Here is a 14078-nt window from a genome sequence, read left to right on the forward strand (position 1 = left end):
CAACTGGCACATATACGCAAATTATAAAATCTAACCTAAACCCTTATCGTGAAAAAATATGAAAAAATGAAACTTAATCGACTGTGTGTGTTTCTTATTTTGTGCATATGCAAGTAGGTGGCGAGCAACTAGACAGCGACAGACAGAGAGGAGGGCGAACTAGGTTTGCTCGACGGATTTGAGGCAAGGAGATGGCGACGTCAAGGGTTTCTTGGCCGCACGCAGGTGGATGAGGACTGGGAGCCGTGGGGTGCGATGAGAAGAGCAGTATAGCGGCAGCAAGGGGACGATCGAGGGTAGCATGCATAGAAAGACACAGGTGTGAATGTGGCTATGAAACAATGCATGAAAATGAACGTGGGTGGCCCAAGTTTGAGGGAGCTGCGTGGGAGAGAAATTGCGTGAGGGTCAAAGGGAGTTGATGGTGACAAGGAGGGCGCTGAAAGAGAAAACTTCTTATTTGCAGGTTGAATGTTACGATGGGCAGGACGTTTGGCAGAGAGATGCGTGGAAGGGGAAATGCAAATCAGATGCGGACCAGGATAGGTGGAGGAGGAGCTGCGATGGGAGATTGACTGGACCTGGCAACAATGGACGTAGAGGCTGCGTGAGAGGCAGGGTTTCAACGTGGGTGCGTGGGAGAGACTGTAAACAGCGAGGAGTATGGGTGTGTTGAGGGAGAATGCTGGTAGCATGAGATGGCTGGCTCAACAGAGGAGGGGGAGGAATACTGGAGCTGCGATGGTTTAGGGAGAAACGACGGGGATCGTAAGAAGGGCGTGATTTAGCAGGGCGTTGAGAAGAGGGTTTGACAGCAATCCTAAAAAAATTTCAAAAAAAATTCTTGCAAAAATGAAACCGCGGGCAGCAGAACTGTACACCTGCAAAAAACTGGTTCTGAGGGCAGATCTTACCCTCCAGGGCATAGATCTGGCTTTAAGATTAAACCTTGCCTTCAAACCTGCAACCTCTAATGACGAAAACAAACACCCAGAAACAATATATGCAAAGATGAAACAAAATACCCAAAAAAACAGCTGAATAATTACAGTATTCACAATTTAAAAGCTCTAAATAGCCAGATTTGTCAGTATGCCACAAAAATATTTTCAAAATTTTAAGTTTAATATGAGGTGCTTCAGAAAACCCCTCATGCATTCACCAGAAAAATTCTAATGATAAGCCCGGGATCAAAACCAACTAGGCTCTTCAGAAAATGCTTTTTCGGTAGTTGGCTGGTTCAGCCGAGAACTTCCCCAAATGCTCGGTAAACTCAAAATCAAGGATTTCCTGCATAGCTTAATGCAAACATTAACATAGAGAGAGAAAACAATAGTGAAATTTAGATCTAATGGAGATACTTGCCATTATATTCAGAAATTAAACTATCATTCAAACCCTAGTGATCAAACAAGATACATGTGTTTAAATCAATCTTCAATAAGCTAACATCAATGGCTGAAAATAAATCTTATGCAAGAAAATAAAACATCTTACAACATTTTTCCGAAGAGTAACACCAGCAGAGATTAACCCCAAAGTCTTTCTTTATTTTCACATGAAAAACGATTACAAGAGAGCTTTCACTCAGCACACGACTCCCAGGTCAAATGATCTCAATTGACAACTGACCTCCTATTTAAAGAAAAATTTCCCAACGGCTAGTTCGAGTGATCCTTGTCAAAGCGATCTCGATCGTTGATGAGGATCAAAAAATCTTTTAATCTCATCCGTCGAAATTAAAATAATGAGGAAATTCGAAATTACCATTTAAATGCATTTTAATTAATTCAAAATCTTAATTTTTGAATTAATTTCCTTAAAATTTTGACTTTGACTTAACCCAAGGGACCAAGGGCCTAAAATTTAGCAAAATAGTCATTTAACCTTAGTCCCTGGACTCCATCACATCCACAGGATGCTCGGAGTATGAAATTGCATTCGCAAATCAGCGTTTTCCTTATAGTAATTTATCGTTGGATGATGGCATCAAGTATCTTGGTTTCCGTCTGAAGCCCCTTGGATACAGGATAGCCGACTGGATCTGGTTGATCACTAAGATAGAGAAAAGATTACAAGTATGGTATCACCGCTACCTTACCCGAGCAGGAAGACTAACACTTATTAAGGCGGTGATCGAGGCCACCCCAGTTTATTGGATGGCTCTCACTTGGATCCCTAAGGGTATTCTCAACAGAATTCAGCATATCTGCAGCAGGTTCCTCTGGATGGGTCATCAACCTGGAAGAATCTTTGCATGGGTGAAATGGGATACTCTTGCAAGGCCCAAGCGATGGGGGGGATGGGGTATCAAGAGACTTGACCTGTTCTCTAGAGCTCTGGCAGCTAAGCTCGGGTGGCAACTCCTCACCTCAGAAAGTCTCTGGACCAGGGTTGCATATGCAAAATATATATGGCCTCTGAATATTATGGATTGGTTATGCAGGGAGCAGAGAACACAGAATCACATCTCATCCATTTGGAAGGCAGTCATCAGCACCATTCCATTAATCAGAGATAGCCTTACTTGGCGCATCAAGTCTGGAGATGCTGTACGCATTGGCCTGGACCCTTGGGTTGGCTGTGGTAATTCACACAGACTCTCAGAAGATATTATTCAACACCTTCATGGCAGGGGCATTACACATATCATGCATATTGGGGACCGAGACAACTCATCCTTTCTACATCAGGCATGGAGGACTGCACTAGCACTGGACATACCTGAACATTGGCATGATGAATGGTCCGCATACACGGATGCTCTCTCTCAGGCACATATTAGACTCACTGAAGGTCCAGATGAAATTATATGGGCATCATCCAAACATGGACTTTACGCTCCAAAACTTGGCTACTTAAAGCTCATGGAACCCCACTTGCCTCCTATTATTCATCCTACCTGGAGGACTCTTTGGAAACTCAAAGCTGCCCCACGCACAAGATTACTTATGTGGAATATTATCTTCGACAAGATCCCTACAGGTACTAATCTTATGAAGCGCTCATTCAATGGTCCATTCCGATGCCATTTGTGTCAACAGGCTGAAGAAAGCACAGCTCATTTATTTTTAACCTGCAATGTCTCTTCTCTATTCTGGAATGGCATCAAAACACATCTCCCCCAGATAAAACAGTGGCACGGTCAAAATATTCTGGAGGCCTGGGAGAATTGGCACACAGAGCATACAGGGAAAGCTCTTAATTTACCGCTTCTAGCCTGCTGGGCTATTTGGATAGCACGCAATCAGGCTATATTCAACCTAAGGGTACCCCACTGGCCGTCCATCACTCTTCATATGTTAGCTGACTACAACCTGATACCTGATGAAGACCACACTGGACCTGCCCGTGTACTCAGACAGCTGGACATAGATCATTCTAGACCGTGGGGATTCTTCGACGGCTCAGCACAGGAGGTGGGGTGTGGGGGAGGAGCCACTCTACACCTCAATGACACACACAAATTCAAACTACAAATTCCCCTTGGTCGAGGAACCAATAATTTTGCTGAACTTAGTACAGCCATGCATCTCATCCAATTCGCCATTCATAAAAATTGTAGACATCTACAATTATTCGGTGATTCCAAAATCGTATGCAATTGGTTGTCGAATGCATCTCATTGTCATGCATTTACATTGAGACACATTCTTGAGGAGGCAAAGAGGCTGATTACTTCTTTTGACTCATTTGCTTGTCATCACATTTACAGGGAACAAAATACTGAAGCTGATCAACTCTCCAAAGCGGCTGCGCTCAGGCAAGGAGAAGATTGGATGATACAGGAGGAGAACGAAGGGTCTTTCTATCAGTATTACCACAGACCCTTTGACGATCAGATGTTTCTAGGGCGATAAGGCCCTTACAGTTTTTCATTTTTGTATATTCTGACTGTATATATTTTAGTCACTACACGGCTCTTGCTAGAGCAGACAGACACTTAATTTTGTAATGTTAACAGTATCATTTTTGACAGCTCCCTGCGTGGAGACTGAAGTGACACTAATTTTGGTTTTTCACAGTATTATGACTGAACTCGATAGGCATATCAGCCTCTACTTTGAATGCTTCGGCATATACAAAATGTAATTTCTTACTATTAATAGAAATTACGACTTTTTCCCAGGGGAAAAAAAAAACCTTAGTCCCTGGACCTCTTAAAATTTAATTTTTTAAAAGACCCTTGAATTTAGCCTTTGGAAAATTTAAAAATACGTAGGACCTAGCTACTTATGAGGGGATAAAACATTTTTCTAACCCTCAAGACACTTTACATCATGATTTTTACATTTTTACATCTTAAGGGGGGAACCCATTTGATATAGTCCCTCACAAACTACCCAGTTCTGCGACACAAACATAATCTAGCAGATCAAGCAATTTGTAATAAAATAACCTAACCAAATAGTTAGGATTATTCCCAAATCACTTTTACATAGACTCGACCTAGCACACTAGGACTCCCCTAAGATTCTAATGACAAAATCCATTCTGACTTTGGGGTTAGGCTGAAGGAAAACTCTGTCGACCATGGGTCGGTGAGACAAAAAACCTTCCGGAACGTAGATCATCACTAGAAGATTAGGTTTACCTAGGCAATTACATACATGACATAGATCTGCTAAGATTATTTACAATTTACACATGCAGACTGGGTTTACAAAATAACATGAATAGGCTGATGATGATAGTCGAATGGCATGGACACGTTGATCAAGCAATATCCCCTTTGCGAAAAATGGGTGTACTGCTACGGTTAGTTGACACGTGGTGGTCAACAAGGCCATAGTAGTACTATCGATGGATGCATCGTTGTATCTACTGTACTCCCTATGCTAGGATGACTTCCATTGATCTGGGATCAATGAAACTGATCTAGGATCAGTATGAGTGGTTTGAGACACTCTCTTGTGATATTCATCTGGGATCAATAAAACTGACTTCAGGTCAGTGAGAGTGATATGACACACTCTCTTCAAATGAAACTGACTTCGGGTCAGTAGAGAATGGTATGAGACATTCTTAATCAATTCTTCTTCTTCATGGTTCAACAGAGCAGAACTGAGCAAAGCAGAGAAGAGCTCAACAGAGCAGAACTGAGCAGAGCTGAACAAAGCTCAGCAAAGCAGAACTGAGCAGAGCTGAGCAAAACAGTGCAGGGCACTAATGGCAGAGATAGTACAGTTAGACATATAGATCAACGAATGGAGTTCTCCCTAGTTGAGAGGGAGTGTTAAAATTGGCAACTACGGCCAAACTCCATGTGGGTCATCTTATTAATGTCAGCTGATATTTTCCTTGGATCCCTCTCATACGAGAGGTGATTCCGATAAGTATTCATGGAGATATGAATTTATTTGTGTTATGGGACAATTTGTCAAGGTCGGCCATCAACCAAATAAACCCCTCATGTGCTCCACGTTTTTGTATAAATAAAGGTGCCTTGAATCATTTGAGAACACAACTCTCATGATCTCCCTCTCTCCACTATTTTGGGTTTGTCTTCTCTCAAGGAAGACGCAGTGGAGAGGGTCATCTAAAAGAGCACTAGACACAGTTATCTAGGAGAGCCCTAGCCGCAGTCTTGGAGGAGATCTGGCCACAGATCTAAGAAGCCCTAGCTGCAGTCAATAGGAGTTCTAATGCGCAGTAAGGGAGCCCTAATCCGCAACAAAGGGAAGGCTCTAATCCACAGCAAAGGGAGCCCTAATCTGCAGCAAAGGGAAGGCCCTAATCCGGCAGCAAAGGGAAGGCCCTTATCCGTAGCTAATGGGAGCCCTAAACCACTGTCAAGAGGAAGCCCTAAACTGCTGTCAAGAGGAGCCCTGAGTCAAGGCCTTAGCCGCAGCATAAGAAGGACTTCATCCGCAGCAGAAGGGACCTTATCATAGCATGAAGCAACGTGGGCATGGACAGCAGCAAGACAGGGAAGCCGTAGTCACAAGGAGGAGAGATTCAGGGCTGTATATGTATGTGTTTGAGTGCAGGTAAGTGTTGTCAGCTTGCCCGAGTTCATGAGGAAAATAACGCTGCTGTTTGGGTATCATTTAGGAAGGTGGAGTGCTACAGCTAGCTATTGTGCTAGGCTGCAGGCCAGAGCACACAGCGGAGGTTGTGTCAAGGACTGTCAAGGGTGGACAGCACCTTCAAAGGGCAGTGTGGCATGAGGGAAAGCTCTTCAAGATAAACTGCAGTCCCAAAAGGACTTATCTCCTGACTGTGTGGTAGCCCTAACCTGAACACAGTCATAACAGCAATGGGCAGCAATACTTATGATCAGTATTGCTAGACATAGGTGCTGCAATGGGACAACATGGTAATGATAAGGTATTATAGCATGCATGGTAAAACATGATGCAACATGGGACAGCGGCAAGCATGAAGAATCATGGACAGCAGCAGCATGGTAAAGCATGGACAGCTGCAAGTAGAGTGCTGTATGGGACAGTAATATAGTACTTGATGCAGCTAGGACACAAAGCATCAATGGTGCAGAAAGCACATGGGCATAGCATGGTGCCGCCGTGGCACTAGGTAAACACTGGGACAGCAGCAGCATGAGGTCCAGTTTTGTGATGATGGGTGCAGCATATGGACGAGATGCAGCACATGATAGGTGAATGAGTCACCTTGGAAAATCAGTTGAAGCAGCATGTCTTCAACTGATCTAATGTAGAGATAATATATTAGTCAAAGTATTGACTTCTGTTGTAAATGTACTATCTCTCTCTCTCTCCACTGAACTATTGAAGAACATATAAGAAGAATTGATCAAGGTTTTCCCCACATTGGAGTTTGTCCCTGGCTAACACCACATCTTGTGTCCTCTTGTCTTGGCTTGTTTTCTGCGATTTATGTTTATGTTCTATCTGCAGTTTACTTTAACGTTGATGTGATTGCTAAAGATATTGAGCTAACTGTGACAATTGAAATAAATTGCTCTAAGCATAGAACATACCTAAACTTAACAACAAGCGATATAAGAGCTGTAGAATCAGGTTATTACAATGTGGTATTAGAGCTTTCCCTCTTACAAGTTTCTCCTTTTTCTGTAAATGTTGTCATCTATTAATCATGAATACAATAAGGATGCACAAGTCTACGTCTAACTTTACAGGCATCTTCCCATTCAGGACCATGACAAAGATGTGCTTGTTTTCCAACTAAGAAGAAACAAAACAAAAAGACATTTGAGATAAGCTTGGCTACAAGTAAAACGGAGAACTGAAAGAAACCTTAAAAAGGTCAGTCTTTGTATATTAAAGACCCTTGAACATCATATCATGGTCTACACAAGCTGTTGTAACACATGCCAGAAGTACCATGAGATTCAATTTGGGAACTGATTTTTGGGCTATGAGAATGTGACCATGTAAGACTGATAACTTGACAAGCAAGAAAACAAAGAACAAAGGTAATATAGCTGAAGAAACTGATACAGCAGCTTACAGTTTTAATGCAGATCTCCTCAATGACTATTTCCAGTCTTATAATGTCATGGTCCTATGTGAAAAGTTTCTACCATGCATCTAAACAGTTAAACTAACTACTGTTCTCTATAACATAATGTGAGAGTAACAGAATAAGCAGCATCTATTCGTGTATAAGAGATAAGAATGTAGCTAAAATCATCAACACAATGACCCATACCAAGAAAACCAGAATATGGCTGACGAGCTCCACTCCCTGGTGTTTGAATTTGTAGCCTGGTTTTGACTAGCCAAACAGGATTTGTGAATAGACATACCTAAAAATCCAAAAATCAAATCGTCAATTTCATCAGAAAAGTCATTGCAACAAGTAAACAATGTTAGTATGGTCTTCGAACCCTATTTAAAATTTCAGAAACCCCGATGAGTACTTTGACAGCATATAACAGGAATCACATTTTAAGCTAATTTGGAATTACAAGTATCAGTAAAATAAAACAACAGGAAGATGAGAACTTTGAAACAACTTCCAATCAAAGTTCTCTTCATGGACTCATTTGCAATGATAGTGCATTTACAGACAAAGTCCATTCTCTTCAGTAAGAAATTAGTTCAAAGATATCCACAAGCAGATGATCATTTTGAAATGGAATCCTTGTACTGTGACACTGAACCATGATTTGTTACATGGGTTTCCGAAAAACTAAATCAAGGTTTGAAAGACAACATGGCAAGATCTATATTAAATTTTATCCTACAAACAAACAGAGAGAGCTTCCAGTCATCATCAAAAAGCAGCAGGCAATGCTACCCCAATGACAGTCTGTTCAACTTCTGTCTCCCTTCTTGTTGCATCATGAAATATTACTGCAGGAACACCTTCAAAACAAATTTAGTAAGATGAAGTAAAACAAAAATTCTAGAGACGTAAAGACCAAACTCATGATCAATATAAACTCCTAAAAGAAGACAATGGTGACATAATGAATGTAAGGCTGCAGACTTATAGTCAAGCCCATATAATTTCATTGAAGCCACAGCAATTGCATAAAATGGGGAGTCTTAAATACCAAAAGATAACAATAGCTTCTTAGTATATGAGGGTACTCTAATGAAAACCAGAGATCTTCTCCATCCAGAAAAACTGGTAGCTGGAAGAAATGCAGAAGATGAGCTCAAGTATGTTGTGAGTCTGAAGCCGCTAGTGCAACAAGCCAAACAGGGAGAGGAGTGATTCTTTGGATACAAGAGATGTAAGAAACAACCAAACAGGCAAAGGCCATTGTTTGGTCACCGTAGATGTCGATAATCCTACCCAGTGTTACAAGGGAGCACCCCTGGCTTCCAAAGTGCGCTCCAGATGGGAATGAAGTGGAATTGCTCCCCAAAGCATGCTCCCCAAATGAAACAGTTTTGGGAGTTCTCCCAAAACATATAAATGCTTCGTGGCTTGTGGGAAGCACTGCTCCAAAGAATGCTCCAATAGCACAGTGATGGTGCTCCTTACAATAACCCAAACCACCCCCAACACATCCTAGCAATGAATCTGTACCACTCAAGTATTAAAAACCAAAACCAAGACCAGAACTAGCTAACAAACCTGTTTTCTAAAAAAATATATAAGCATGAAATTTTAATAAATATCTGTATGTGTGTGTGTGCACATCCACACACACGCACAATGATGTAACCCAGTGGGCTAGCTCAAGTTGTTAAGTGTTTGAACTTCATTTAAGAGGTCTTGAGGTCAATTCCTGAAGCCGACTGCCTTTGTTATTTGCCTCACTTGATGTCCTTGCTAGGTTAGGTATCATAATCAATGTTGATAGGTTCACACAAGGTACCATCTATGAATGGTGGGTTTCTGCTCGGCAGTTTCCCCATGAGGTTTTCCTTGGAGGAATAAAAAATAGAGTGTGTGTGCATGGATCAATGTAAATCCAAACCATTAGACACCAAATAAGCAACTTGAGGGGGAACATCATGATAAAACATTAACTTAGGGTTTAGGAGGAGCAGAGAGCCATATTTTCATTTATTGGCAAAGGTATCTAAACCAATCGAACTAGTGTGTGAATCAATCAAGCCAGTTTGTGAACCAGCCAGTATTTTCATTTTTTGTCAAAGGTATGTAAACTAGTCGACTGTGTGGATCAGTCAAACCAGTTTGTGAACCAGTCGATCTGGTTCACAAACCAAAGGGGTGAACTGGTCTGGAACAACAGTTTCTCATACCATACAACTAATTTTGATACACTAGTACCAATATTGTGGCACTGCAAGGATGCTCCCATGGTGGCTACAATTTTTCTATTTTTTATAAAAAAAATTGCAGATGCGACCCATGGGAAGGCCCCACAGTGAATGTTAAGGTATGAAGAAGGAATTAAAGCCCTGTTTCATAAAAATTCTTGTTCTATTTGTGATTTTACTCATCATTGGCTAGGGCTTTGAGTGGGGCTGCTTATTGATTTTAACGATAATAGATTTGTGGGGGTTTGGAGTGATTGAAGGCTAACATAGTCACATTCAATTGTTTTTAGAGGCCGGAAGAAATAAGCACGAAGCACATCATTTCTTTGTGTTTTTTGTTTGTGGATTTATTCTCTTCTCCCACTTTTTTTAATCCAATTGGTTATCTAAGTCTACTATCATCTAAAAACATTCCCAGTTCATTCAATGTACCCAGTTCACCATTATTAATAAAATGGCTCAGAATATTTTGTTGGTGTCCTTTGTGTTTTAATTTTGTGGTTATGTTCTTTATTCATTTGTTGTTCCAAGTTATTGTTTTGGTATACACTGTTAGTTATTCTATCAAGAATATCACACTTGTGGGGATAACATTCGACCACAAAACAGCAAGAGAAAGGCCACTAAGGTGACAGTGGCGGTTGATCTCTTTGTTGCCATAAGACCTAAGTTGCCTAGTGAGGCTTGCTACTAGGCAGTTAGATTTTGCGATAATAGTTCCAACCTTATCAGACTTCACATGGACAAAATAGAATTTCATATCCCACTCAAAATTCAGCAGACTCAACAATTTATATGATTTTAAGATTGGTAGGATTGCAACATTTTCATTGAATTCTATCTTGTATGGTATGGGGTTGGAATTTAATCAAGAGCACAAAGCCCTTTATGCACCTTGATGTTGGTGGTATTCATTGTTGAACTCCTCTAATTTTGGTGGTATTGATTGTTGGACTCCTTTGCAATGGCCTTAACAAAAATGTACCCTTCGCTCATGCCAAAATAATTGGCAAAGCATGTTAATCTTTTTCTATAATATTATAAAGCTGAGAAGATGAACCCTGCACTCAAACCAAAATCATGGTTAGGTATGTTAAGCTTTTTCTACCATATTATAAGGTTGAGGAATCCGAAGAGTCTGAAGAGTTTGGGCCACATGATGTTTATGTAGCTCCTGTTGATGATCCCATTTCTAGTAGTGGTGATGAGTTTGATAAGTGATCATGTTGATCAGCATTTTGCAGTACACTGGTGGCGCAGCATTTTTTAACTCTAGAGGCCATTTAGAGCGTCATTGATTATGTATTTTGGTGCTGATATCTATTGCATTTAGTGTCATTTTGATATATTCAACCTTACACGGTATATATCAGCAAGCTTTGCATATTTTGTCTCTAATAGTTTGGAATCTTAAAAATAAATTTACATTAAAAAATAATATTTTATGTATTTTTTAAAAACCAGTTCACTGAATCCGGTTCGAAAAACAGGAAGTGGTCTTCAAACCGGCCACCTATCAAACCAGTTCACTGAATCTAGTTCGATCTGGTTCCAAGTCGAAGCCCGGTTTCATAAGTGGCTAGTTTGAAGACCACTTCTGGTTTTAAAACTATGCTTCCAACAATATATAACGAACAGAACTTATTTGGGTACCCATGCATTCCCACTTTTACATCATCCAAGACTACAAAACAGAAATATCTTTTCAAAAAGCAACGAGAAAAATTTGAGATGCAACAATTAAGCCAAAGAAACTTTCCAGCACGAATTGGTTTAAGAGAGAGGAACTAAACAATAATAATAGAGTGACTCACAAGTGCACCTGCTTCAGCAGCTGATGCGAGATGAAGGCCAGGTCCCAAATGCTCCTCAGTCCCTTTCTCGTATCTATGTTTTGCCCTGCTATAACTGAAAATTCCACAAAAGCAAGAATTTTGATAGACCTTTAATATTCAAAGTAAACTATTTTTCAGAGATATCAGGATTCAGAACACAAAGAGCAGACCAAAAAAATATTAACCTCAGAATACACAAAACTGAAATTTTCTGATAAATACTTCCAACATGAGTCTACCAATATCAATCGTAGGATACCCTGCGAAGCTTTGTCATCATTAAGAAAAATTAATTCTTCTTACTATGAACATTAATTCAGAGGCCAGATTGCCAATGTCATAAACCATTAATCTCTCACTGTAGAAGGTTTAAAAAGAGATGCCAAAGTAGCAAATGGAAATATCCCCATCAATCCAAGAAAAATAATAGAAACAAGAACTAAATAACGACTAAAACAATCCTGGTAAGCCACACAACTTTAGAAAAGCTTTTAATAAGGGAAGCCCATTGAATAGGTAAGGCAACTGTCTTTTGTAAGATTCAGGTGATTGCAATGCCCATTTCGAATTTAGATGGTCTGTACAAGTTGATAAATTACTGCATTTAGAGTATAACATGAAAATATAAAATGCATAATATTCGTACCTTTTTATGTAATATTTTAGCCAAGATATTATAATATTAGGTTAGAGGTTTGGTTATTTAATCACCTTAACCAATTTAGAGATGCTATATAATGTTATATTGAATATTGAGAAATGAGTAACTTAAGAGTGTGCTACTTATGTATTGAGGTAGCCTACGTTGGGCACCTGGAGATGCTATATAATGTTATATTGAATATTGAGAAATGAGTAACTTAACAGGTTGTTACTTGTGTATTGAGGTAGCCTACGGTGGGCACCTGTGTATGCAGTTGTTGCCCCATCATCATTTGACATTAATTTATGTGACATTTATTATTTTCTTCAATTATATTTGTATTATAGTGTTATGTATGCATCAATGTTCTCAGAACCGAACCGGTGATCGAACCGAAAAAACTTGTGGACCGGGAACTGGTCGGTACTGGTAAAAAACTGGGGAAAAAAGTGTACCAAACACATAAAATATTCATATTTAAAAAAAAACATATATATTCATGTGCATCCATATGAATCCAAACCATTTATACACGAATATGCAAAAGTTCTCATTTACATAGCATGTAAGGGTGCACATAACCAAAATAGCATCGAGTGCAATCCATCTCTGAACCGAAAATACATCATCAAATAGGCTCTAGATGGCCTCTAGCATCCAAAAAAATCATGCTACAACAAATGCATACATATCATCAAAATCTTTGCCTAAATTGGGGTCTTCGTCATCAATATAACCATTTAGGCATTAAAATAAGATAGAAAAAAAGGAAGAGATAACGATGGAGGCGGAGAGGCTTTCTGGAGACACCTTTCATGCAACTTACCTGTCCTGTCTCCTCGGCAACAATGGTGCACTCAGCTCGGGATCCACTTGGGTATGCAACAGATCTACAAACAACGATGTGGTCTCAATCGGACTTTCTCTCATGCACATTGTCCATGAACCAGGGTACGATACCCAAGTTATTGCATGATCATGGTTTGGATCCGGGATATACAGATCCGACAAAGATTTATCATATCCGCTCCCAAAGAAGGTAGATCGGCCCTCGATCCAACCAGATCTGGAAGTTTGCTTCTCCGGACCGAACCCTATCATCGACACCTTCCTTAGATTCATCAACTGGCACAGATCGACTGACGAAGGTACGAGCTCTACTGTTGAGGACTTCGAATTGAACTGCTATGGTGTAGATCATGTTTTCCAGATGCCACTATGCCCTGATCGGGTTTCATCTACCCTGATCCGGAGCTCTGTGCATAGATCGGGATCCAGGTTAAGGAGTTTGTATCAAGGTTGCACGAAACGGGGAAACGGGTACGAGTTTCCGAAACGGGAAGCGATACGAAACGCGACCTCATCAAATTTTGGAAACGGGGAAACGCGAATATATATATAGATATATATTAGGACATTTAAGAAATATGTGCAATCATAAAGCATATATGATACATTCTAATTTATTACATTATGATAAAATTGTCAATTGTCAATGCATAAACTATAAGTATCTAAATTTACATCACATTTACTCATGAATAATCACATAATGAAAATAGAAATATCCAAAATCAGCCACGAGAAATTTCTAATTTTTTGTCTCGTGGTTGATTGGGAGTCTCCTCCTACATAGTCGAATGACCTTAGTGCTCTTGATTAAATACAAGTTTCATACCCTAGTACCCTACATTCTCTTGATTATTGGGAGTCTCCCCTGCATAGAGGGCTTTGTTCTCTCGATTAAATACAAGTTCCATACCCTAGTACATGATAAAATCCAATGGAAACATTGAAATCCCCCCAATCCTGAAATCCTGAAAAACAGATAAGTCTGCTGGATTTTGAGTAAGATCTAAAATTCTACTTTCTCCATATGAAATCCAATGACGGCGAAACCACTCTCAAACATCC

General features: G+C 40.0%; 1 protein-coding gene across 2 annotated transcripts in view; it reads right to left on the reverse strand.

The window, feature by feature from the left end:
• The window catches only part of FOLT1 (folate transporter 1), a 339568-nt gene that overhangs the window by 180596 nt on the left and 144894 nt on the right, over window positions 1–14078 (reverse strand). The window contains exons 4-5 of one of the 2 annotated variants that reach the window (XM_089403630.1): window positions 11501–11594; window positions 7654–7750 (exon numbers count right to left, since the gene is read on the reverse strand). In XM_089403630.1, coding sequence (XP_089259756.1) covers window positions 7654–7750; window positions 11501–11594 — 191 coding nt within the window. The remainder of the gene's footprint in view (window positions 1–7653; window positions 7751–11500; window positions 11595–14078) is intronic. The other variant, XM_089403631.1, reaches the window with a different exon arrangement.

The sequence above is a fragment of the Pinus tabuliformis genome, chromosome 2_1, assembly GCF_031772625.1.
Source record: "Pinus tabuliformis cultivar Carrire ecotype Pingquan chromosome 2_1, CPIR1, whole genome shotgun sequence".
Lineage (NCBI taxonomy): Eukaryota > Viridiplantae > Streptophyta > Pinopsida > Pinales > Pinaceae > Pinus > Pinus tabuliformis.